Source organism: Saccopteryx bilineata, chromosome 8 (assembly GCF_036850765.1).
Source record: "Saccopteryx bilineata isolate mSacBil1 chromosome 8, mSacBil1_pri_phased_curated, whole genome shotgun sequence".
NCBI lineage: Eukaryota > Metazoa > Chordata > Mammalia > Chiroptera > Emballonuridae > Saccopteryx > Saccopteryx bilineata.
In genome coordinates, this window is record NC_089497.1 from 87578694 (window position 1) to 87605765 (window position 27072).

The 27072-nt window shown below is 37.4% G+C and overlaps 1 protein-coding gene across 8 annotated transcripts in view; it reads left to right on the top strand.

Annotated features, from left to right (window-relative positions):
- Window positions 1–27072, top strand: part of MECOM (MDS1 and EVI1 complex locus) — a 701730-nt gene that overhangs the window by 358987 nt on the left and 315671 nt on the right. For all 8 annotated transcript variants that reach the window (XM_066241043.1, XM_066241046.1, XM_066241044.1 and 5 more), the window contains exon 2: window positions 15582–15919. In XM_066241043.1, the coding sequence (XP_066097140.1) occupies window positions 15582–15919 (338 nt within the window). The remainder of the gene's footprint in view (window positions 1–15581; window positions 15920–27072) is intronic.

The window sequence follows — 27072 nt, forward strand, 5'->3', positions numbered from 1 at the left end:
CCATGATTTTGTTCTTCTCCTTTGCATCTTGGGCTGAAATCATGGAAAGAGTTTAACATTTTCTACCCTAAGATACTGCTTATTGTTCACTGGCCAATAATATCTCTTTCAAATACAAGGCTTCCTCTAACGTTATTAAGTTCAGGCTATTTCCTGCATTATTACAGAAATCTTGGGAAGGGAGCATTCTGGAAAGAGCTCATCTTTTTATACCGTGTCAATGTCCATGTTAATCTTTCTTTACATTTGGTTTCAACAAGTGTTTATTTATTTATTTTTTTCATTTTTCCGAAGCTGGAAATGGGGAGGCAGTCAGACAGACTCCCGTATGCGCCCGACCGGGATCCACCCGGCATGCCCACCAGGGGGCGATGCTTTGCCCCTCTGGGGCGTCGCTCTGTTGTGTCCAGAGCCATTCTAGTGCCTGAGGCAGAGGCCACAGAGCTATCCCCAGCCATCTTTGCTCCAATGGAGCCCGGGCCATCTTTGCTCCAATGGAGCCTCGCTGCAGGAGGGGAAGAGAGAGACAGAGAGGAAGGAGAAGAGGAGGCATGGAGAAACAAATGGGCACCTCTCCTGTGTGCCCTGGCCAGGAATCGAACCCGGGACTCCTGCACACCAGGCCGACGCTCTACTGCTGAGCCAACCGGCCAGGGCCTCAATAAGTGTTTATTGAGAGATTTATTGATGGGGAGTGGTAGAGAATGAATTGTTTGTGAATCATGTCATCATCTTTTGTTATATCTGAATGCAGGTAGACCTGAATGGTCACCTAAGACCTAGAGGCATGAGACCCTTTTCTAATAATAATGATAATAACTTTTGGCATTATATACACACACACACATTATATATATATATATATAATATATGAATATGAATTCCTTATTGCTAGTTTTAGAAATGCCATTAAATTTGTTTTTTTTTTTTTTTTTCCTGAAGCTGGAAACAGGGAGAGACAGTCAGACAGACTCCCGCATGCGCCCGACCGGGATCCACCCGGCACGCCCACTGGGGCGAAGCTCTGCCCACCAGGGGGCGATGTTCTGCCCCTCCGGGGTGTCGCTCTGCTGCGACCAGAGCCACTCTAGCGCCTGGGGCAGAGGCCAAGAAGCCATCCCCAGCGCCCGGGCCATCTTTGCTCCAATGGAGCCTTGTCTGCGAGAGGGGAAGAGAGAGACAGAGAGGAAGGAGGGGGGGGGGGTGGAGAAACAAATGGGTGCTTCTCCTATGTGCCCTGGCCGGGAATCGAACCCAGGTCCCCTGCACGCCAGGCTGATGCGCTACTGCTGAGCCAACTGGCCAGGGCTGAATTTGTATTTTTAAAAATAAGCTCTATATGAGATTTTGATGCACAGCTTGCTTTGGGATAGCTGTTTTAGTCTCTGGACAACTTAAAAGCTCATTTTTTGCATTTCTCCATTCCTATAGTTATTGACTAATTTAACAGATATTTAATGAACATATACTCTATGCCAGACATGACACATGTTGCTGAGATTGCAGCTGGCAAGGTCCTACCCTCATAAAGCTTATATTTTATAACTTACACGGTATTGCTGATTCATACAGGTGCTGCAGTAAATGTGGGTGGAATTAAATTTAGTTGGTCATAAATGATATTGATTTACCAATCTCCCTTCCTGGAGGACTCAGTGAAAATCTTGAGAAAAGGACAAAAATACAGGTTGCCCATACAAAGATTTGTTTGTGTATTTTTGTTCCTTTTATAACAAATATATTTGAAGAGGTTGCAATGTGAGGAGGACATGGCATAAACTCTGAATTGATGCCATTTGGTTAAATTCATCCATTAGCATCTTGAACATTTGGAGTGTGTGTGTGTGTGTGTGTGTGTGCATGGGTGCACAAGCATGTATAGATTAAGTATTTCCTGTCTCTTCCTTAAGGGACATTTTTTAAAAAATTACTGATTGATTTTAGAGAGACAGAGAGGGGAATGAGGAGAGAGAGAGAGAGAGAAAGAGAAAGAAGCATTCATTTGTTGTTCCACTTAGTTGTGCATTTATTGGTCGCTTCACCAGGGATGGAATCTGCAACCTTCGTGTTTCAGGACAACTCTAACCATTAGAGTTAACCAGCCAGGGCCAAAAGTGGGACATCTTTGCTCTATTCTTAGATTTAAGGCACAATTTGTGTGATGCCTCTAGCACATTTTTGTTAAAATTTCCCAGTTTAAAGAACTAGAAAGAAGTACCACTCATTACTTCCAGTATAACTGGCTTGCTTTGGCTGATGTTTTCTTTTTCTTCTTCTTTGTATTCTTTTTAAATGAGAGGAGGGGAGATAGAGAGACAGACTCCCACATGGGCCCTGACCAGGATCCATCCAGCAATCCCCCATCTGGGGCCGATGTTTGAATCGATTGAGTTATCCTCAGCACAGTGTGGACCAACCAAACCACTGGCTTTGGGGGGAGAAGAGGAAGAGAAGGGGGAGAGGGTGGGAAAGAGAATCAGATGATCGCTTTTCCTGTCTGCCTTGACCGGGGATCAAACCTGGGACGTCTGCACACTGGGCAGATGCTCTATCCTGAGCCAACTGGCCAGGGTCTGGCTGATATTTTCAAGTCAACAGTTACACATTGAGTTATTATCATGAGCTACAAACTTCACTGGATTCTGGGGATTCTGCAGTAACAGACGCCGATGCTCTCTGTCCTTATCACCTTAAGGTTCAGGGGTGTTTTGGTGGAGGTGTGCTTTAGGTGCACGAATTTGGTGTGTAACATTGCATGAGTCCTTTTATGACTCAGATTTTTGCATGTTTGTTTGTTTTGGGTGTGTGTTTTGACTTGAGGTACATAACACTGTTTCTTGGAGGAATTTATAATGCTCCTCTTTTTCACCTAGAAGAAAGAAAGTCTGCTCAGCTGGTTTTTCTTCAACCAAGTATTTTCATTTGACCCTTTAAGCTAGCTAAACTTTGAAGAAAAATGCAGATATACCCTACTGTTTGAAATGGTGTAGAGCTCCAGGAGCATTAATTTAAAAATTCATAAATCCTTTGTACTATGCAAATTAATGACCTGTAACCTTTTTTCCAGGTGACTGATTTTGACTTAACTATGTCCAAATAAATGTGTTTTTTTAGGACAACTCAATGCTACTGAAAACTGACATGTTAAGCATCTCCCATGGCTTAAAATATGTACAAGTGATGTGGACCACCCTCTGTTTTCTCATTATGCCAAATAATGGAAAGTGGAAATCACTTTAATCCTTTCTTCTGTGTCTGCTGTACCTCTGCAAATATGATAGACTCAATCCAATTAAAAGTCATTACCACTCCAAGGCTTGGCCACAGTCTATAACTTTTTGTCTTACAATTCCTTTGATAATCTGTCTTCATCACAAGTAGAATTTCTAGCCATCTACCACTTCAGTTTATCTTAAAGAAGAAGGAGATCATTTTTAGTGTTGAGTATTATAGTCTTGTTTTCTGTACCATTCACTTGACTGCAATGGAGCTTTATATTATACAAGTTAATTCTTTATGAGTATTTGTCTTCTCTCTCTGACTAGATTATAAATCCTTTGAAATCAACAATTTCACTTTATTCTTCTTAGTGATCCCACCTAGTGCTTTGCCTATAAGAGTCTTGCTAAGACTTAATAGTGAGGATATGTATTTAAAAGTTGAATAAGTAAATCTATCAATACAACATTACCAGCAGCAAAACAACAAAAGCAACAATGTCAGAACACTTGTTAGGTTATAGTGTAATTATTCCATAGACTTTAGGTATCTTTCCTGCCCCATGGATTTTCTTAACATTATATAATTTTGGTAGAATTAAAACATTTCCAAAAAAAAAAAAATTTCCTTTTTTTTTTTCAAACAGTCATTGTTTACATAGATTTTCATGTACTGATACATAATATAATTGAATCAGTAAGTATCTTAGATGCTTAGGTGACTAAACTGATAATTTCTGTCTTTATTAGCTTTGAGATTCTTCAGTGCTATGAAAAATGATATTTTAATCAATTATCCTGAGGTTTAAACAACATGATGCCAAAAGATTTTATTTGATTAAAAAATTAGCATAGTTATAAACTATTAAAACAAGCAGCTTATTAAAGAAGATTGATAAATCCACAAAATAATCAGCAAAAGCACAAAACAAAATCACTGAGATTTCATTTATTGTGGAGAATAATACCTGGATATAAATGAGTCATTTTATATAATGTTGATACAGATTGGCAAGAAAACATTTTATGCATATACTACTAAATATTAAGTACAAATATTTGGGGTTTGGGCATTCCTTTTTACAAACACCTTGATGAATAAATAGCTCTTTTTTTAGAGTTTTTTTTTTTTTTTCACTAGATAAATACAACTCTCATGCTATGTTCTTCTACTCTGGCTTTTGGTCAAATTGCTTTGACTGTCATAGGCATATGTAGATATTATTTTGGAAAGGACCATCATTTTCTGAGTAGTGTGGGACACCAGAAATCAGTACTACCATTTCCTCTGAGCATTTTTGTTTTAATTGGAGGTTTCAGGGTGATCTGGACAGTCTTCTGTCTGAATGCAGCACTGTTCTGAGGTCACCCAGCAGTATCTCTGGTCTGTTTGGCACAACTTTCAATTCAGAGAGGAAGATAGATGTTGTAGTTTGGACCATTTACAGGTTGGTGCAATTCACTGGCATTATGGCAGTCCCACCTGCTTCCTAGTAGGACTTTTTTGGTGACGTGGACCATGTGTAGATGCATCCTTACTTGTTACGTGACAGGGAAACCGGCCGCTTCTCCTTACAGTCTTCTCTGACTTACCTGGTAATGTAAATGTGGGCCAGGAGGGTTGGAATCTGTCAGGGTTAGAAACAGTGGGAGTAAATCAACCCTGCATTGATCCTCACGTTACTGCGAAGAACTTGGTGATCCTCAGAAATAAATGTGAATGACAACTGCATTTCTACCAGGAATGGAAATAAGAGGTTTACACTTAATTCAGTACACATATAGTTTTTGTCAATCTAAAACTAGAGGTTTCTATAAGATTGGTATGCCCAATTGTAGTTAGTTATGCTCAACTCTCAACAGTCATGGCTCTTCCTAACCTCATCTTAGAACTTATTTTATTGCATTGCCATATGCATGTTACCATCTCTGTCTTCACTACTCATCTCGAAGCTACTTGAAGGCAGAAAATATATCTTATTCATGTCTAGCCTTAACAATTTGCACAGTTCTGGGTACAACACGGTACCAGATAAAAGTTTTGAAATGGGTAAATGAGTAAGTCTGACAGGTAGCATCTTTGGCAAAGACTATAGCCCTGATACTTCAATCATCTGGTCCCCCATTCAGTGTTATTAAATACTATACTTGTGTAGTTTATCCACAAAATTTCAATTGCAGTGAGCCACTGAAGCATTCACACAAAACCAGTCAAGTCTGGGACATCTGTTTAATCCTTCACTTTTCGTTGTGTGGAGCCCACCAAAGATTTTGAAAGTCAAATGTATATTTATTCCACAGAGGAAACTTGATCAACCAGTGCAAAAGTTTACTGGCACTAGCTGGTGATATAATGGGTAGTTTAAATCCTGCTAACTGCAAATAATTTTTCAACAGTGTTTATGATTGTGGTAGAGTTTAGCGAAGCAGAAGTACAGATAACATAAATATTTCGACAAAAGCCAATTGTACTGGAGCCATAAATAAATTAGACCCAGTTTGTAAATAAATTTAGTTTTTGCCAGCAAACATTTATAATCCTCTGTTGCTGCAAACAATAGTAATTTATATAGAAGAGGCCCTGAATGCCTTTCTTTAAAAGTCAGTTCGCATTAGGAAGCAGTGCCTGGTGCCCGTCAAGTGTCTTAGACTGTGCGACTCAATTAGACATGAAGGATACTGTACAGAGCACCTAATGCTCCTAGTTATTGTGCATGTTGATAACGACGGTTTCCAGAGACCATGCATAGTTTGGTAGTCTATGGAGTTGTTATATTATATCGTTCCTTTAAAAACCTAGCTTGTGTTTCCACTTAGCAATGTGGAAATTACTGCATTTTAAATCATAAGTGCTATTTAGTGTATGTATACACATATACGTAGCACATATTCTTCTAAAAACATTTTTTTATCAAAGTGTATAATGCTTTCCCAAATTTAAAAAAGGACAACTTCCTTTTATGTTTTTCAATGACATTCCATCTATTCCCATGGTTTTGAATGATTTTCTGTTTAATATGATATGGTGTTGGGAAACTCAATATGAGGGTCTTTAGAGCCTGGAATGAGGGCCAAAAATTGCACTCTTTGAAACCATATAAATTTATTTTACTCCAAAAATACTGTATTTTCAGTGAGACCAGAGTCTAAACTGAAATTAACCCAATCAAGAAACTTTCTTCATAGGATGACTTTAAAATCAGAAGTCGTTGTCTATTACCAAGTCTGTGCAAACAAGGACTATTGTTCATTTTCAAATAAAACATAATTTTGAGATTCCAATAATTTTGTGTGTGTGTATGTGTAGTCTCTATTTCTTATCAAACTAAGAGTGTAGTCAGGTTACTGTTCTACTGCTTGTTCACATTCCTTTATACCAGCAAACCATTGCTACAACTCCCTCTTCTGCCAGACATGCATAATTATTTTCTTTTCTTTATGGAGGACTCCTGGCTATAAGAATGCTTTTCTGTTTTGCAACAGTAAGAAAGGGTGTGCATCAAGTCAGCTGTGAGTATGCTTTTGAACTTGCATTTACACTGGTTTAGTCATTTTTCCTGCATACCTATCTTTGTTAACTATGTGGTAGAAAGCAGAGCTCAATCTCATTTACTTGCTTATTTTCACCTTTTTGTGGGTTGTTTTAAATTTTTTTACCCAATTGATATTAGAATTTAGTCTCCTTGCTAAAAAATGACCTTTCCCCCTCTCCTTTCTTTAACTGGTAGCTTTGAGTTTTGGTCTGTCCTTTGGAGGCAAGAAGGATCTCTGCCTAAAGCCACCAGCCACACTGAGGTGATTACAATAAACAAGTCAGAGTTCTCAGTGCATGTGCAGAACTAAGTGAAGCAGAGCTGTGGTCAAAGGGATCCCAGTCGCTCCTCCATTAGCAATAGCACATTAGTGGGCCCTCGTGTTCCCTTCCCCCTGTTCTAACACTTTTTTTCCCCTTAGGAAGCAAATCAGGTCATTCTAGCATGTGAAGGGCTGCAGCTTTCTTCTAAAACCACTATCAACAACATAAACAAATTAGAGGTAGTAAACCACACATTCTGCCCACACATAAACCACAGTCCTCACCAGAGGGCAGTCTACTTAATGTGAGAATAACAGCCCAGTTTTATAAGCCTCTACTGGGAATAAATTCCAGTTTCACTGGTTAAGAGAGCAACATTAGGCAGCCAGAGTACAGGCTCTCCTAGGTTACATGTTGGGAGAGACCAAGCCAATATTCAAAGTGTCTTTCCAAGAAATATATTTTATAAGCTTTTGGTACAGCAAACTTTGACCACCCTTTAGCTTCATTATGTTGAACTGGGACTACTTGAGTGGCATGAACTTGGGGCTGAACTTGTCCAATGTGCTTATTTTATGGATAGGGAAACAGTAAGGTGACCAATCGTCCTCCTTTAGGGAGGACAGTCTTTTTTTTGTAAGTTCCGTCCTCCCTTGAAAAATGTCCTCCTACATGTCCTCCTTTTTGATATTGGAAGACTAATCTGTAAATGTCCGTATTCAATTGATGTAGAGTCAATCCATTGTGTGTGATGTAACGTATTTGTATCTAAATGAGTACTTTTTTCTTACAATTATTATTAAAAATTAATAGGCATGTAAGCATAATTACAATATAAGATATTACAAATGTTTTTATTATGATTTATCATATTATAGTGTATTATTGTTGCAATGAATAAATTTTTTTTTACTTATGATATTGTTTTCTTCAACTTATTTTTGTCCTCCTTTTCACTGTAAAAAAGTTGGTCACCTTATAAACAAGGACTCTCAAACTTTGATTCTCAAGGTTCCTCTGGGAACTGGACACATAGTTCTGTATCCAGACCTCCATCTCAGGGCTAATGCCACTCCTGTTGTCCCCAAGTGCAAATGGCACAGTTTACAATTCCCATTTTGACCCAAATGGGGGTTGTAAAATATTCCCTATACCTTCCTGATGCTGATACGCTTACTTTCCTGACAATGGTTAGTCGTCAACTAATGTGTCCAACCCTAAACTAATGTGTTCCGTCATCAGTAAATTCCTGCCTGTGATAGTCTTTTCTTAAATACCTGTTTAAACAGTAATTTAGATAAGAGTGTCCCATTTGTGTGCAACAGGAAATGCCTGCCTTCTTTTAGATATGCTGGCAAATAATTACTGTAGATATGGTTTGAATATGAAAGGCTGTACTCTGGTCATTTCAGAATGCCTGAGGAGTTACCACCCAGTCTGCTGCAGCATAATTTCAGGAGATTTCTATTTTACACTAAATAAATTTGAAGGAAAATCACTTTGGGGATATCAAAAGCATATGAGAGAAGCCATCAGGTCAAAGGGTACTAAAATGTCTCCTAAAATTTTGTATTACTGAAAGAAAGTCAAGGCAGATAGTTATAATGTAAAGGAAACACTATCTGATATATGATAAGCTTGTTCTTACCTGGTCACTCCAGTGGGTATTGGTGATCATAGCTTCCAAACAACAGATTAAGCCAAACATTAACCAGGTCATGTTTTTCTTAGGAGTAGTACTCCCTGAAATTTAATGTCCTTATTTTAGCTGTTTTAGATTCTGTAAACAGACACTGAAGGGCTTTATGGATACTTTAACTATGAACTTTTTAGAAATTTATTTCTATAATCATTTTTTAAAAAGCTTAGTTCCATCTGTGAGGAGGAACTTTTGGAAGTGGCCAAAGCCATTTTATAATAGCTTAGCAGCTACCAGGTGAAGTTCCAAGCTGTACTTGTTTAGTGAAATGTCTGTGAAATTCCTACGAGGATGGAGAAACTCTTAACCAGATTTAAAGGCCACAGAACAAGCAAGAGATATGCCATTTTTATGAGAAAGATAAATGTTTGCTCATTGATTTGATCCCTTACTTTCAGTTCATGTGATATCCTTTGCCATCTCCCTTTTTTACCTCCACATAATCTTCCATACATTTTGGGACTTCTTGAGAGCCCATAAATGAAGTATTTTTAGAAGAGACTAGGGAAAAATTCCATAAGGAAGTGGTGGCACAGCATGGTATAAGGAAGTAGCAAATACTAGAGGTGCAAAGAAGCCCAAAGGCCATTAAAAAATTCCATGTGCCATGCCATGTTGATAGACATGTTCACAGAAATAATGGTCTCTCGAGACATGGCTTCTACAAATGCAATTTAGTGTCACAGATCCATGAGCACTGCCTTCTTCTCATTCCTTTCTGGAAGCAGCATGTTCTGAAGACACTGTCTGTCAGCAGCTCTTGTTTCCACAGATGCCTCTATTGTGTGGACCTGGACCTCTGGATCCTTAGGACAGCCCTTCAAAGCTAGGTTAAATTAGTTTTCTGGAAATTCATTTTCCTTACTTTTACTAGTTTCCTTTCTTCATTTCTTTGGGATCTTACATTTCATTATCTGAGGGCCATTCTCACAGAATATTGTGCTGGCCAGTTTAGAACCTCCTTCTTTGTTCTGTTTGTGCATCTGGCGTGGCTTGGGCTCCACCCTTTCCCCCAGCCCAGCACGCGTTTATTGGCTGTGTTGCTGGTGCGCAGCGCTGGCTCCCGAGGTCCTCTGTCTTCTCACAAACAGGCTGCTGTAACTGCTCTGGAATTGTCCTAACAAGGGAAGAAGAGTATGTCCGGTTTGAATTTGGGAAGGAAATTGATGTCTTCCCCCTCCCTTCCCTGTCCCGTCATTAGCAGGCACCGACTCAGGGACTCGTGTTGATGTGCTCACGTCCTACCAGAAGGTCCCTGGTGGGGCTTGAGGTCTGGCAGCGCCTGCTCTCCTCCTGGAGCTGGGCACGCATCCTCAGCTCTCAGCCACGTGTAATCCTTCCTGTCTGCTTGCAAGTTGGGCACAAAGTACCGGCGCTTGGGCCCACCCTCTTCTTTAGTAGCAATTAACCTTTACTACAGAGCTTCCTTTGAAGTTTGCTCATGTTTTTATTACAGAACTGCAATGAGGAACATAATGGGGGGAAATGTCTAAATTTCTGAGTTACCTAATCTGTTCAATTCCCTAGCTAGTCTCCTCCTGGCAGTTGTTTCTTGTAGTTATGATCTCAACCAGTCTGCCTGAGATCTCAAACCATGTTTCTGTCTCAGCCTATTTTTAAGATTAGTGAGCTATTCCACACACACACACATACACTGCAAATGCTCGTGGGTGTATTATATGCATATGTGTGTACAGCTGAGGATAAAGACTTGATTTCTTGCTTAGTGCCTGCAGAATTCAGCCCCATTTTATTGTCAAACTATACATCTATGCTTTTAAGATTACCATGCTAAATATTTTATATCGATGAAGAGCAGAAAGAAAAAATATTTATATTAGTATCACTAATGATAATGTGAGTGATAAGGATAGTGATGGGTACTGAATGGCTATTCATGGTGAAACTCGGGATTTTGAATGGCATCTGCCCAGAAGATTTGCAGTTAAACTAGGCAGAGAGGCCAAGTGAAACAAATGGTGAGTTATATAAAACCCACAAAAAGAGAAGGCATTTTAGGCCAGCCTTGCAAGTAAGAACCAAAGAATTACGAGTGAAATGGCATTTTTTTTTTCCTAGCCAGCCATTCACAGGAGCTCAAATAAATGAAATCATTTTTCTCTGCTTTTCACTCAGCAGTAAATCATTGGAGATCCAAGGTTGGTAGAAAAGCAACTATGGAACTCAAAGAAAATATAAGAGAATCTTGTTTCCCCCCCCACTTTAGGATGGGTAAGGACTGTCTAAGAAAAATGTGAAAACCACGAAGGAAAAATAGGCTTCATTTTGTAAAAGTTAATTTTTATACAACAAAAACATCATTAAAAAAACAATGATAAATGCTAATGGGGAAAGTAGCAAAAAATTATATCAAAGGGCTAATTTTTTTATTATTAATAAAGAGGCTAATAAAAGCCAAATTAAAATTGAAAAAACAATAAACAATTTGCAAAAGGAGGAATATGAGTGACAAAATTATTTAGTCTCAATCACTGAGATGGGAATTAAAGTGAGAATAGATATATCATCTTTTCCATTGTGTTAATACATTACAAAAAAACATAATAAATGCCAATCTAGTTGGTAGGAATATAAGTTGCTAAATACCTCCAAAAATCAATCTGTCAGTATTCACTAAGCTTTCTCAGAGGAGCCTAACCTAAGGAAATTAAAATGGACAAATATAAATAGTTAAATGAAAGAATGTTCCTTTCAGTGGTATTTATAGTATCAGAAAATTAGAAGCAATATAAATAAAAACTGTGGAAATAGTTCAATGATTGTAGATTCATATAATGGAATATTATGCAACAATTAAATGTAGTTTTAGTAAATATATTTAAAAACAGAAGGAAGTGTTCATAACATATCAAAGTGTAAAAATCGAAAAACAAACTATTCACATAATATAGCCACAATTTTGAAAAAATAAACCAACTTTATTTTATTTTTTTATTTATTCATTTTAGAGAGGAGAGGGAAAGACAGAGAGAGAGAGAGGAGAGACAGAGAGAGAGAAGGGGGGAGGAGCTGGAAGCATCAACTCCCATATGTGCCTTGACCAGGCAAGCCCAGGGTTTCGAACCGGCGACCTCAGCATTTCCAGGTCGACGCTTTATCCACTGTGCCACCACAGGTCAGGCTTAAACCAACTTTAAAACATATCTTAAATTATTTTTATTTTTTTAATTCATTTTCTTAAAGAGGAGAGAGAGATGGGGAGAGAGAGAGGAGAGAGAAACAGAGAGAGAGAAGGGGGGAGGAACTGGAAGCATCAACTCCCATATGTGCCTTGACCAGGCAAGCCCAGGGTTTTGAACCGGCGACCTCAGCATTTCCAGGTTGACGCTTTATCCACTGCGCCACCACAGGTCAGGCCTAAAACATATCTTAAAAAAAAAAAAAAGAAAAAAAGATGCCTAAGAGTATAAGGGAGGGCTGGCTTTGGACACCTGGGTTCTAGTCTCATTTGACTTTGGCTATACTGTTTATCATCCTTGAGTATCAGTTTCCAGATTTGTAAAATGAAACGTTATGCTTCTCACCATGGTTTTCGCACTGGATTATTAGCGTCAGAATGAAAAAATATATAGATACACTTATGAAAGCAATTATTATCAATATTATTTCTGAAATTTCCTCTTTACAGATTCAGATTTGTTTTTAGGTGGAAAACTATGTTATTCGAAGAGGCATAGAAAGAAATATAATCTAATCCAAGTGTATTCAGGGTCTCTGGGGATATTAGAACACTTAAAATTTGAATTGAAGAGGTTGATTTCCAAGAGCTTTTCCCAAATCATTTGCCTCAAATCCAACAATAAACTTGTCTTTCTGTCCTCACTCAGTTAAGACGCACCTAAAGGATGAATGGAACAAATTCCAGTAGCAGGCAGCTCAGCTCCAAGAAGCTACGAGTTATTTATTTTTATGGACCACTGATGTATATATAGCACTTATCACCAGATACTTACCTATCGTAAATGTGCCCCATCTGTCAGTGTGATAGCTGAGGAGTTCTTTAATTAACTGTAGCTAAAGCTCAGGGAGAGAATCTACCATTTTTTTTTTCCAATACCAGATTCAATGGAGATATGATGTGAGGTAGTTGATCATTAGATGAAATGTTTTACTAGCTTTTTGTATAGTTTTTGAATAATGTACTTGAATGCATGAGTTTATTTTAGTTTATGTAAATATTCAACGCAGTGTGAGAGACTACATTTGCTGTTTAAAATTTCATAATGCTAGATTACATTAAAATATTGTTGCATGTTTTGAAACATAAACCTCAGCAGATTTATATTTGTTTTTTTTTGTCACCACAGCCCTTTTTATATTGAATTTTTTCTTTTTATATTTAATTCTGATGACACTAGATTAACAGTGGCTTGAAAACAAATTGCCTGGGTTTGCATATACATTTAATGCTTACAAGTGGGTGAACAGGACCATGCGTCTGTCTCCTGGATTTGCTGGACCTATATAAGTTGTTCCTTAGGTTTAATTGGAATTTTTAGCCATTGTAAGCAGAATTGCATTCAGGCTTTAAATTCAAATCCTTCTGTGCAATAGCCTGGGCACACATGTGTATTTTGTCTCCACAGGAATTGAAATCCAAATGCATTCATTTAAATTATGCATTGGGAGAGTTGTGGGTAACTCAAAGGTCATGGATCAGCTATGCTAGTGGGAGGGCCCAGATGGGTTTGTCTCTATCCTTTTTTGGAGATTTGAGATCACTTTGATGGAACTGATGGTGTAACTGACTTAACCCTTTGAGAAAATAGGGGAAATTTTACTGAACTTTAATGGATAATTACTAGAGGAAATAGTTCTATTTATTTGTATGCCTTTTGTTTCATACTGTTTAAATGGATGTCTATAGATTACATAATGTCTTCTAATTTATGGCACTTCTTGAGAAAAACAAAATTTTCACAATGAGTGAAATTTTAAGAATTTGTAAAGTAATTCTGCATTTGCAGTAATTAAATCTTACAATTCTAGAGAAATGTTTTTATATGATTTTTGTTGTATCAAGAGCCCTAGTGAACTTTCGGCTCTTAGGCTGAAGTGTAAAATCTCACTGAAGGATAAAATAAGATAAACTTGGTCAAGGGTGTATCAAGAGCACTTGGACCCAGAAGGATATTTCTCTGATAACATTTCTTTGGAATATTATTGGAATTGTTAGAATTATTTAATTACAATTATTAGAATTGATTTTTTCTGAAGTTGTATTTGGAGAAAAGTTTGTAATCTGTTATGTTCCATTTCTGTGGGATTAAAGTGATGCTTTTCAGGATCAAAATGGTTTCCTATATTTGATAGTAAAATATTAATTTGGTTTAATAATTCTATAAAATTATTTTTAGGTTAATTTTCTATTTCTTAAGTACCTTTATGCAGATTACTTGGAGTATTTTAAGTCTTGGAGAAGTGTGAGATCTGAGTCTTCCCTTCAAGGTCCTGTTTCATAGCTGAGAGTAAAAGAATTATTCATATTAAATTCTAAGTCACAATGCACAATATTATTTGAACATCAGACGAAGGGGAGAAATTATATAACGATTTAAGGAAGGGGGATGCTTGTGTTAAATGGTATGGCGAGGGGACAAGTTAGGACTTGAGCTGGGAGGATAGCTAGAAGTTGGATGTTCTGAGGAGCAGAAAGAGATAACCAGGCAGGCAGAACCACAGAGAAAATGTTCACTGAGCTTAGAAGAGAGTGCTGAGCTTATTTCAGCCTGGAGCTACCTATTGAAGAATGTTGGGAATCAGAGAGAAAAGGAGAATGATTTCAAAATGAGAGAGGCTTTATTCCAAAACTAAGAACTTCAGATTTTACCTGTGGAGACTAGGAATTATTGGAGACTATGTCACAGAAAAATATGTGTGCCAGGAAGATAAGTCCAGCAGCGCTGTACAGGCTCAATGTTAAGGGATCCTGGAAAGAGGCTGGTGGTCTGGAGATGCATTTAGAGGACTGTTAGAAATGAAAGAACGAAAATGTGGATTGAAAAAATGGTATGAAAGTAAAAATCTTGCAAGAAGGATGGGAAGCTTTTAATGACTGCTACATTCAGAAACCTTCTGATTTCTTCAATTTCTCAGTGCAGTAAACACACTCTCCTTTTGGTGTACTCCAAGACACCCTCTTATCCCTTTTCCCTCTGGAAGACTCACCTAATTTTTTAAATAATTTTTACTTTTACAAATATCCAGAGAAATCTCTAGCTTCGAGTAACTCCAATTCTCCTTTCTGTGTAAGTTACTGAGAAAGAAAATACCCAAGGCTTGGTGATGTGTTTAAAATGGGGAAGGCAAAATAGAGAAAGAACAAACATAAATTAATATTTTAATAAATAATCCTGCCACAAAAATGTAAGCCTTGCTGCACATGGCAACCTTTGGAATCTTTGATGACTCTTCTTCAATATAGTCCAAGGTTCCATTGTGTGATACAATTTTCAAATACATTATAAAATGCTATCAGCTCCCAGTTTGGGATGGTTTGTGGGGTTGTAGGTACACACAATTTTCTTTCTTATCTCTGCTTTATTCAGACCAATAATTAAATTGCTGAATGTTTCCCAGATGGATAATGGATTGAACTGGTTCATGAGAGTATTATTGATAATTGAAGATTAGCTTATTTGATTTATGGATTCACTGTAGGTAAACCAAAGAAACAGTTCCCCTCCCCCATCTGTAAATAATAGAGATTCTAGTACAGGCATAGTTGAATAATGATCTTCCCTATTTTGCCTTCAGAGAAGAACAACATGATAAAGTAACTACTGAGCTGTGGAATTTTGTTTCTTCTACGTTAGTAGGAATTCATAAAGTTACTATTTATTCACAGGTAATGAGTGTGTCTATGGCAGCTACCTTGAAATTCCTTTGGAAGAAATGCCAGATGCAGATGGAGTAGCCAGCACGCTCTCCCTCAATATTCAAGAGCCATGCTCTCCAGCCACATCCAGTGAAGTACTCACTCCGAAGGAGGGCTCTCCTTACAAAGCCCCCATCTACATCCCAGATGATATCCCCATTCCTGCTGAGTTTGAACTTCGAGAGTCAAATATACCTGGAGCAGGACTAGGAATATGGACCAAAAGGAAGATTGAAGCAGGTGAAAAGTTTGGGCCTTATGTTGGAGAGCAGAGGTCAAACTTGAAAGACCCCAGTTATGGATGGGAGGTAAGAATATATTTTGAGTTAAATGTATACATTTATACACATTTAGATGTGTAAAGAAGAGATTATTTTTTGAATGGGCATAACATAAGCAAATTCCATTTGTCACAACATGTCTTCAAATAGAACTCTAAACGTGAACCTCCCTTATTATGTCACTTCTTGATAGAAAAAAAGTATTGCATGTAGGTGTATATACAGCATGATAGAAAGAAACTCAACTAATGAATGGTCAAAGAATAGTACCAACATGAAAACATCCCAAAAGGAACAAATACAGTTTTTACAGTTAACATTTGGATTTGGAGATATATATATATATATATATATATATATATATATATATATATATATATATTATATGGCATAAGCACACAGATGTCTTCATATGATTTGCTTATCATATTTTCTTTGGGGGGAGGCTTGGATGATCAGAGGAATCATTTGTTTTCTCTATTTTGTGGCTGAATTAACTTGGTTTTACATGTTCATCTTGCTCTGTGTTCTTCTAGTATATTTTGCCTCTCCTGATAACCCTGCTTTGATTCTACATGCTTCCAGAATGAGAGCACTGTTTTGAATTCTGTGATGACTCTTTATATTCTAATTGATTTAATGAATAATTCATGTATAAAAATGGCAAAAGAAAAACTGTGAGAATTAGCCCCTAGTTTCAGCCATACTTTTTACAGAACCCATTTGAAAATATCTAAGAATGAGAAGTTATGGTCTGATTATAAAAGCTAAGTAAATTATATTTCCATAGACAGAAGTAACAATGTTATTCTTCTGACTTTATAATTTTGTACAGATCAGTAGATACATATACTTCATGTTTATTTCATAGCATCATAATTTCTGGAAAATCTGACCATCTGAAAAACTTGTAGGCAATTTCTATCTTAGTAAGGAAGTGTTTTTTGGAGATGTGAGTAACCTTCAGTTTTATAGTACTATTTCAGTTAGACAGAAATTGGATAAACTAGATTTATTTGGTATGCTTTTTTAATATTCATGATCATTAATAGAATATCTGGTTGCCTTTTTAAGTGGAAATAAATATGCAATGCCAGGACTTAATTTCAAATATTTGTCCCTTTGCTTTATATGTGTCCCCTTGTGATACCTGTTCGAAATGTTGTAATAACAATTCTTGTTCAAATTCTGAAGTACCAAAAGTTAAGATCTGGGTTTGATATGATGACAAGGCAGAAATTCTTTCTTAGTTCTGTTCTTAGCCACAGCTTTGGTAAAGTTGTAGTTTAGCTACAATGTTTTTAGACATGTATATTGATGAGATTTTAAAAAACTCACTGTAGCATTAACTGATATGTGAGTTGAATACATTTTAAACCAAATGCGTAGAACTTTACGTCATTATTGTTCTCCTTAAAATAATGTCTATAAACATTCTAATAATAAGTAACTCATTAAACTTTTATTACAAAATCTCTAGAGTTAAACAAGTACAGTACCCCTTGAGTTTATCCAGAAGGCTTGGAGTAAAACAATGCTTAATAATGAAATTATTTTGCAATTACAGGGTTAGTAAATGCATGGCTGCATCTCTTTCAACAGGATACCTATGCAATGGGGGATGAACTTGGAGAAAATTCTCAATTTAGAAGAAATTAAAATAATTATATATTTTTCTCCTTGGAGTAAAATGTCTTCAATATTTACATGAGAAAACATTTACGTTGAGAAATGTAGAATAGTTCTTTTCATTACATCAAAACTGAGTAATATTTTGTTGCCTGGAATTCAAGATATCCCTAAAAATAGTTTGCGACTTTTTGGCTAAAGGTCACCATTCTCTTTCTCTCTTTCTCAGGAATTCAGTTGATTGACAATTTAGTAGTTTTTGTTACCATTTTAATGGTTGCTTTCACTCTTGAGAATTTAGGTTTTCTGCTCTAGCTGTATTATGTACAAAGCCAGAAAGGGCTTTTTGAATAACTTATCCATGGAGGAGCAGTTGAGTTCTTGACTCTAGGCTTTTTTTTTTATTTTACTCAAGTTAATAAGAAATCCAATCATGATTACCAAGGGCACTTTTACAAAGGCATCTCACTCCACTCCTAAATGCTCATTTTTCATTGTTGTTTTTTTTTTTTTTTGTCATATTTGCTTTCAACTGGAGCTGATTTTCCTCCTGTTTGGTTAGGCAGATAATTGTGATTAACTAGTACAGCCTTACTTTAGATATTCCTTCAATTTTAAAAATAAAAGCGGTAAGCCAAGGGAAATAAACATGAGTAGAGGAAATCTCGCTTTAGCAAACAATTATTGAGTACCTACTATATGTCAGATTCTGTAATAAATGTTTTCCTTACAGGAACCCAACCTATTATGACTGAACCAATCCCATCTCCACTCCAGTAGTCTCCTTGCTCTTTTCTTTCTATAAAGTTTTCCTTCTTGTATTTTCTGTATAATAAATTGCATTACCATCTGTCCAGTTGGTCAAGCCCAAAAATGGGTCATCTTTGACTTTACTTTTTCCCACACCAACCATGTTGATTCAGTTCCCATGTCCTGTCAAGCCTTCATTCTTTGCACACATTTGTCTCCCTACCTGGACACCTCCTCTTTCTTCCTATCCTGAGAAAGTTTTTATTTATTCTGCAAGTTCTTTTCTTCAATGACACCATCCCTGACTTTTCTAGTCACAATTTAGTACTGCTTAAATGTTGCCCCACCATAGTATCAGGTAGATCCATATACTAAAGAATTTAAAGCATTGTACAACATACAGATTATTTGCCTAGGTTTTCCAATAGAGCAAAATTTCCTTGAGAGCTTGCATAACTTTATTCTCTTATGCAATGTCTTGATTGTTTTTTCTGTGATGTCTGTGGTGCTATTTAATGCTAGATACATTTTCTAAAATAACTAGACTGGATTAATCAGCTCAGGTTGCTATAACAAAATATTATAGACTAGATAAATTGAATAACAAAAGTTTATTTTTTAAAAGTTCTAGAGGCTAGAAAGCCCAAGATCAAGTTTTCAGCTGATTTGGTTTCTGTTAAAGACTCTCTTTCTGGCTTAGAGATGGTTGCCTTATTACTGTCTTCAAATGGCCATTCCTAAGTACATAATGTGCACACACATGCATATGCACATACACACACAACTACTTCACTCTGGTGCCTCTTAGATCAGGACCCCAACAATATGACCTCATTTAACCTTAATTACCACCTAAAGTCCCAATCCTTAAATATAGTCACATTGGGAGTTAAGGCTTCAACATATGAATTTGCAGAGGACTCAAAATATAAGTGCATAACACAGACATTTAACAAATAGCTGTTCAATAAAAAGAAGGGTGAGTGAAAGATTAGGTAAATGGATATAGGAGGCAAAGAGTGGAGATTGAGGTAGGTCAATGGAAAAAGCTAGAATATTGACTTTAGCCATGGAGAATTAAGTCTTAAGTCTGTTACTACTGTGTGATTCTAGGGAAACTACTCAAAATCAATTGATTCCTGCATTTTTATTTGACAAATAGGCCAATAATAATTTTCACATATCATTTATCATCAGTTGTTCTATAATTAAAGTTAAGTGAGGAGATATGGTCATCTCTTTAAATAAAGTTTTTAAAAGACAAAGCTCAAAGATAATATGGCAATTAGGGGCCACGTTTCTGAATTCTGTTTAAATAATTTTTAAATGTTAAATATATTTCTCCAAAAAGGTACTTTATAAAAGTATTAAGTTTATGTTTTAGATAAATAAGATATTTTTGAGTATATGGTTAATTATAGATCAAAATATAGTTAGGGAAAATAAGGCACAGATATTAAAAACATCATATGTATGCTTTCTCCCAAACAAGTGTTGATTTAATAAAGATAAACTTTAAAAATAATATTGATAGTGATTGCCACCTTGCAATGCATATGACTTATTTCTAACAAAAAAGATCTTTAAAGACTGAGGAGTGTTTGATTATCTCTAGGATCTGAAAGTATTTAGTGATCGAACCCTTCTCCTTAGGTTTAGAATTTCAGAGATTCTGGTTGAGTGAGTGATAATTTAAAAAATTCTGTTGTTTCAAAATGAGAGTTTCTGGTGTGTTTCTTTTAAAGAGGACTATTATGTGATAACATGGGAAGTGCATGGTGGAACAGAGGGGAACAGGATTCTGAGTGAGAATTCCTGGGCTCAAATCCTCCTCAAGGTTCTGCCTGCTAGTTGAGTAATTTGGAAAAAGTGACTTAAGTTGCTCCCAGCCCCCTCATTTATTTACATGTTACATGGTAATAATAATCATACTTATCCAATCAGAGATACTACAAGGGTGAAATGTGATGCTGTGAATTAAAAGCCTACCAAACAGCCTCTCCCCTAGTAGAAGAGCTCGGTACGGGTGACCACACCAGCTGGGCTGAAACAGAGACCTAGCACAGGGTCATTAGGTAGGACAAAGCCATTTACGTTTTATTTTTTATTTTAATAAATCTTATTGCTCTTTCTCCCATTACTTGTTTCCCAGAAATTCAATTATATCCAGGATGGTATAATTATGTGACTCTGGGTCTATTTAAAAAGGAAGCACTGATTGTTTCCTAATTAACGATTAAAGCACAAATTCATGAGAGATTCATATATTTTTTTAAGCCAAAAGTTACTTTTTTTAAAAATTAAAAAAAAATTTTTTTTCCAGAGACAGAGAGAGAGTCAGAGAGAGGGATGGACAGGGACAGACAGACAGGAATGGAGAGGTGAGAAGCATCAATTATTAGTTTTTCGTTGCGCATTGCAATGCCTTAGTTGTTCACTGATTGCTTTCTCATATGTGCCTTGACCGTGGGCCTAAGCAGACCGAGTAACCTCTTGCTTGAGCCAGCAACCTTGGGTCCAAGCTGGTGAGCTTTTGCTCAAACCAGGTGAGCCTGTGCTCAAGCTAGCGACCTCGGGGTCTCGAACCTGGGTCCTCAGCATCCTAGTCCAACGCTCCATTCACTGTGCCACCACCTGGTCAGGCCCAAAAGGTAATTTGAATGGCATATATTTTAATAGTCTGAGATAGGTCTTTGGAGAAATAGGAAAAAAAAATTTTTGGCATATTATCACTTAGCATACTTCTTTGGCTTATCTGTATTATCACTGGTCATAATAAAACTCTGCAGGTAGATATAAGTTAATTGATGGTGTATCTATTAGGTGCCAAACCCTCTATGTTATTCAGTTCACCCAGAATTACTCCAGATTATTTTGATCAGTTAAAATGCCAGGTATGAATTTAGCTTTTCTTTTCCTCCCCTCAAGCACACACATATTCAGACACTGAAAAATAATGACATGAGTGGACAGTAAATTTCTCTTGTGTCTGTTAAACAGAAAGAAAGGAATAGTAGAAAGAGATTTTTTTTACCAGAGTCAGAAATTCATTAAATAATTTTGATGCAGTGCTTTGACAATATATTATATCCTAGTAATGTAATCCTGAAATGTGATATACCAATGAAAATGTGCCTCTCTATATCATTTTAAAAGAAATAGTGCTCAGATTTGTAAGTTTGATTTTGAGTTCTGCAATGATGCCTTACCTATTAAACATGCAATGTATATGTTGGCTGAAACAGGAATGTCCATTAAAACAACAACAGGAACACCATACTTTCAAAAAACCTAACAACTGAGTTCAGAGTCAGAAGGCTGACAAATAATACATGTTTGGTGATAAAGATAGACGGGTAAGTTGGGGTTTTAGAGGTAGGCACCAGGTGTCTTTGAATGGCAGCATTTCTTCCCTACTCTCTTTAGGTCTGCTTGGGACAAAATGAATTTTACCTGTTTTTGTTTTTCAGAGAAAAACAATTATTCATTAATAAGAAAACAAGTACCCTTGACAAGCTGCATATCTCTAGAGCTAAATAACTGAGAAGTAAGAACCTTTGTCTTAATAATTTTGAAATTAATCTATTTCAATAGAGAAGACTGCCAAGCATACAAAAGGTTGTCTTTAATAAGTAGTTAAGAAAGAGGAATGCGGTAGAGAATCGGCCTGGCGTGCGGGGAACCGGGGTTCGATTCCCGGCCAGGGCACACAGGAGAAGCGCCCATTTGCTTCTCCACCCCCGCCTCCTTCCTCTCTGTCTCTTCCCCTCCCGCAGCCAAGGCTCCATTGGAGCACAGATGGCCCGGGCGCTGGGGATGGTTCCTTGGCCTCTGCCCCAGGCGCTAGAGTGGCTCTGGTCACTGGCAGAGCGACGCCCGGAGGGGCAGAGCATCGCCCCCTGGTGGGCAGAGCGTCGCCCCTGGTGGGCGTGCCGGGTGGACCCCGGTCTGGCGTATGCGGGAGTCTGTCTGACTGTCTCTCCCCGTTTCCAGCTTCAGAAAAATACAAAAAAAAAAAAAAAAAAAAAAAAGAAAGAGGAATGTGATCTAATAATAAGTGTCTATTAACATAAAACATTACATTACAAAGTATCTACTACATTTTTGCAATATTATTAAAAGATGGCATATATAGTTTGGATATTCAGTTTTACTTTGTGAGGAATTGGGAACTGAGAAAATGTCAAGAGTAGAAGTGAGGTTTAGTTTATATGACCCTTAACATGACTGTCATGGGGACCCAAGAAGATTTATAGATTCTCTTAAAATGTATTGAAATCAAGAAAAGAGTTTACAATCTGCTTTATTCATCTTCTGACTCCAGAATACATTATAAAAATAAAATCCCTGATTATTGAAAGCAAAAAAAAGTTTCCTCTCCTGAAGACCTATGAACTATTACTGGGTTTGAACCAGGCTCAGGAGGGACCCCTCTTTCCTGAGAAGAGGTCAGAAAGCCCCTTACCCCACCCTTACCCTGCCAATACCAGGGAGCTTGCTCCTCTTCAGCTTCCTTCCATGAAAGGTACTGAGGGAGAGTTCAGCAAGTCAGCTCTTCCTATTGCTGTTTTGATAACTTTTAGTACTTACAAAATGTTATCAAATTTTGGTATCAAAAATCTGTACAAGTTCCCCCAGCATCAGGAGTCTTCTGGTTTACTCTGCCTGCCTTGGTGACCAACCAGAATTTGTATGTGAGTCACTCACTTTCAAAAGAATATTGAGTAATCTTCTTCCAGTTAGGAACCCTCATCTAACTCTTAGCACATCCCACAAAAAGAAAAAAATGAGTTTCTTTTATTATTTATTTGCTGCTATACTATACTTGCATGATTGTTGCCTCTCTCTTAATCACTGAATCAGTAGTAAAAGTCATGGGTTCAAAATAATAAAATGTTTAGGAGAGATCTTTTTAAAGTAGATTTCACAATTGGTTCTAGGATGTGGTAAGTCCAGAGGCAGAGAATCTTTATAATGTTTTATACTCTAGAATACTTACTTGGGACCACAGCAGGAGGATACTCTGTTCTCTAAGCTTTGTGCTTGAGTGTAAGTGAGGAAGCAGCAGAAAGCAGTAGGAGAGACTAATTCAAGTCTGTCTAAGAGTCAGGGCAGCTTCTCTGCTGCCCGGTGTGTTCAAGTGTAGCGATACGGACAGAACTTGCTCCAATAGTGATGGGTAGGTAATGTGGGGCAGAGGGGACATACAGGGACTTTTAAGCACTAAATAAAAATTTTTATTGGTATAGCATCTTAACTTTCAAAGTTTATTTATATTGATAGAATCATATAGTAATTTTGATGAAGTCCTTCTCACATATAATTCTGCCTAAGAATTTTTAAAAACTGTATTAGTATTTCAGTTAGAGAAAAATTAGGTGAATAAATGCTATCCTCATTTTTGCTCTGGTACATCTTTTGGCCTCTTGTAAAGTAGCTGAAGCCAAAAATAGGTAAAATTGTATGCTTTTAGGGAAAATTTTCTCCATGATAATTACTAGGATTCTCAAGCCAAAGAATAAAAAGAAAAATCACAAGAGCAAGAAGTGGTCAGCAATCATTACGACAAAGAGCAAGATAAAGAAGTGTGTGTGTGTGTGTGTGTGTGTGTGTGTGTGTGAAATAGACACCAACAGCTACCTGTCATCTGTCATTCCTTTCAAGTCAATATTTGGTATAATAAGATTTTAGTACAGCACAAGACATTTGACAGTGACTTTGTTACGAAGGGACTTTTGTTTGTTCTGAATTAGGAGCCCACACCATAGCTGGGTTCTTCTGAACCCCTATGATCCAAGGAGACCATCTCACAGATAACTTCTCAGAGGAATATTCCTGGCCAGGCACAAGACAAGCAGGTTCATGCACAATTAAAAGTTTATTCTATGATTGTTGGTCATGTCACCAGCTCCCAATGTTTACTAGTTCAGATCCAAACCCTCTCCATTATTAAGCATTTATCTCATCAGCTTGCAGACCAGACTTTTATTCTATCAGTCAAATGCTACTCAAGACACGGAAAACAATTTGTTTGTACTAGTTAATCTAATCCTAAGAAATCAGCTGTAGAACATCATCTGATACAGAAACAATGCCTTCACAACCCATATAGCACAACCTTGCACAAACACACACATGCATGTGTGTGCACAGGCTAATACATATGCCCTCTTAAGTTTTTTAATTGATCGCTTGGAATCTAAATTTTGGATTTTGTATTTAAGCATTTTGGATGGTCCCTGATGCTTCCTCTATGTAACACATATGAAGTTGGACGCCTTACGATTCCAACTTAGCAGGCACTATAAAAATTTCTTTTAAAAAAAAACCCCAGCAACCCCCCCACCCCTTAAATAACCCCAAGGAAATTGTTTTTAAAAACATTAAAGGGGTATTTCATTTAAAAGTCCTGCAAACTTATGTCCTTTTGCCTTATATACCTCTGTTATTCACTTTCTTACTCTTTTAATATCTTACACGCGTAGCAGGTGCTGCTTTCAAAGACTCTGCTCCCTCAAACACTCTCTTTGCCTTTCTCTATTGTAGTATTACTGAATGTGGGTTACCTAGCAGCCGAGTGTGGCTGATACACAAGGATCCAGCTGTTGATCCAGAAGGAAGACTTCTTCCTCCCTAGAGGCATGATGTGGAGAGGATGATGATTGTAGACACCTTCGCTCCCAAATCTCTCTTCTTTCTGCCACACCTACACCTTCCTGTCACACCTTTTCTTAGGTACAGGAGATAGGTACAGGAAAGTATACACTTCCTATGACTTATTTTCTGTGAACTAGCTAGTTACCTCCTGTCACAGATCCATGGAGGTGGGCATCTTTGTGCCTCCTACCAACTGACAGTGTATCCGAGTCTTTTCCTCTGACCCTGTGGCTGACCTCTCAGGCTGCCCAGGTGTGCCCGGCATGGCACAGAAATTTCAGTTGGCTGGCAGCCACAGGTGTGGATGATTTGCTTTTTGTTTTTTGGGGGTTTTTTTTCCTCTCATTTGTTTAGATTCTCATGGTAGGAATTTAGCAGGTGTGTGATGCCAGTAGAGAAGCTCCGCCCTGGCCCAGAAGCCAGCTGCCCTCAGAAAACATGTTCTTGGTCTCACAACACAGCAAGGTTGAATCCCTGTTTTCCTGGAAACCTCACCCCAAGGGAAGACTCTGCCTAACCAGTGAATTAGGATGAGTTCACCTCAATAGATGAGCATGAAGAATCTCCTTTATGAACTTAATTTACAGGTAGAAGCAGGTTGCCTGGCTCTGCCCTCACTTTATTCTTTCTTCTGTTTTCTTTCTAACTTGAGCTGGTATCATTCCAATTCCAGGGATATAGGAAATCTTGGACTTGTTTCCTGAGGAGACATAAACCATGCTAGGATGCTGTTGACATATAAATGTGTGCTCATTTGATTGAGACTAAACAGGAGGAGCACAGATAGAGAGCTGTTCTGTGTGAAGTTCTTCCATGTCCCTGTGATACCCTTAGTAATTCACTGCTCCTGGGACCCAGGTAGTTCAATAGAGGGCGAGATAACCATAGAGGTCACTCCAGACCTTGTCTGAGGTGATGGGGCCAGAGCGGGTTAACTTCAGTAATGCTGTCTGAGGAAGCCAGAGTTCCAGAGAAGGAGGTGACCAAGTGCCGCTGCGGCTAGACAAGGCCCCTGCACCTTTCACTCTCCTCGCTCTCCTTGTTAATCCTGCCAAGCACCTGCATCAGAGCTTCTCTTGGCTAGGTCACGATATATCAAGAAATAAATACATACATCTTAGATTATTCAGTTTTCCTTTGTCACATGCCCTTCCCCAGTGATTTTCTTTAGACTCAACCGTGGAGTTCATCTGATGTTGGTTTTATTTGCATATACACAATTTAAAGGGGAGTGTTTGGGGAGGCCACACAGTCATTTGCCCTCTGAGCCTTGTACCTCTATGAACATAGGTGTTGGTCATCTATTCCCCGTAGGTAATACAAATGCCCCACAAACCAGTGGTGACACATGTCAGAGGAGAATTTGTCTTGCAGGACAGGAGATGGGCTCTGTAAATCATACTTGAGGGAAAGGAATGTCATGTGTAAGTATCAGATAGTGAGTGGACTGGTCTTTCCTCCTGCATTTTAACCTTCTATAATGCAGATATTTATGTAAACTTACATTTGATCTAAGGGCATTAGCTGAAGAAAACTGATCATAATAATTCAGAGAAGTAAACATTAAACATCATATGAACCATTAGGGTTAGTTTTATAGCTGTTATTCTTCTGTAGTGACATTTCATATGTTTGTATTTAGTTATTGCTAATATATTATTTTAATCAAAACAACTTGTGAGAATTTAGTTCTTCTATAATAACAAAGAAGTGAGATGAAAACTTTTATATTGAACTCCAGGATTGAGAGTGGTTAACATATGTCCGGTGTTTGATTGGAACTCACTTTACATCCAAGTCACTGGCCCCTAAGCCTTTAAGAGATGAAGAAGGATTAAAAATAGTTCTGTTACCCAATGGATGATTCTCAAAAAAAAAAAAAAAAAAAAGAATTATCATTGTGTTTAATAAGAGAACTGACAAGCAATCATAATTCTTTCCATTAAGTAAATATGTTAGAGAAATTTATTATGAAATGACACATTATGCGAGCCAGGAATCAAAGATGACATCCTTGCATTAAATACAGTAGATGCCATTAAGGAAAACAGTCAATATGTCAGCAAGCCACGGCCTTTAAAAATTAAATTGATTTGGTAAATGTAAGTAAGATAGATCTGTTTGCTTTCATCATCAATTTTGAG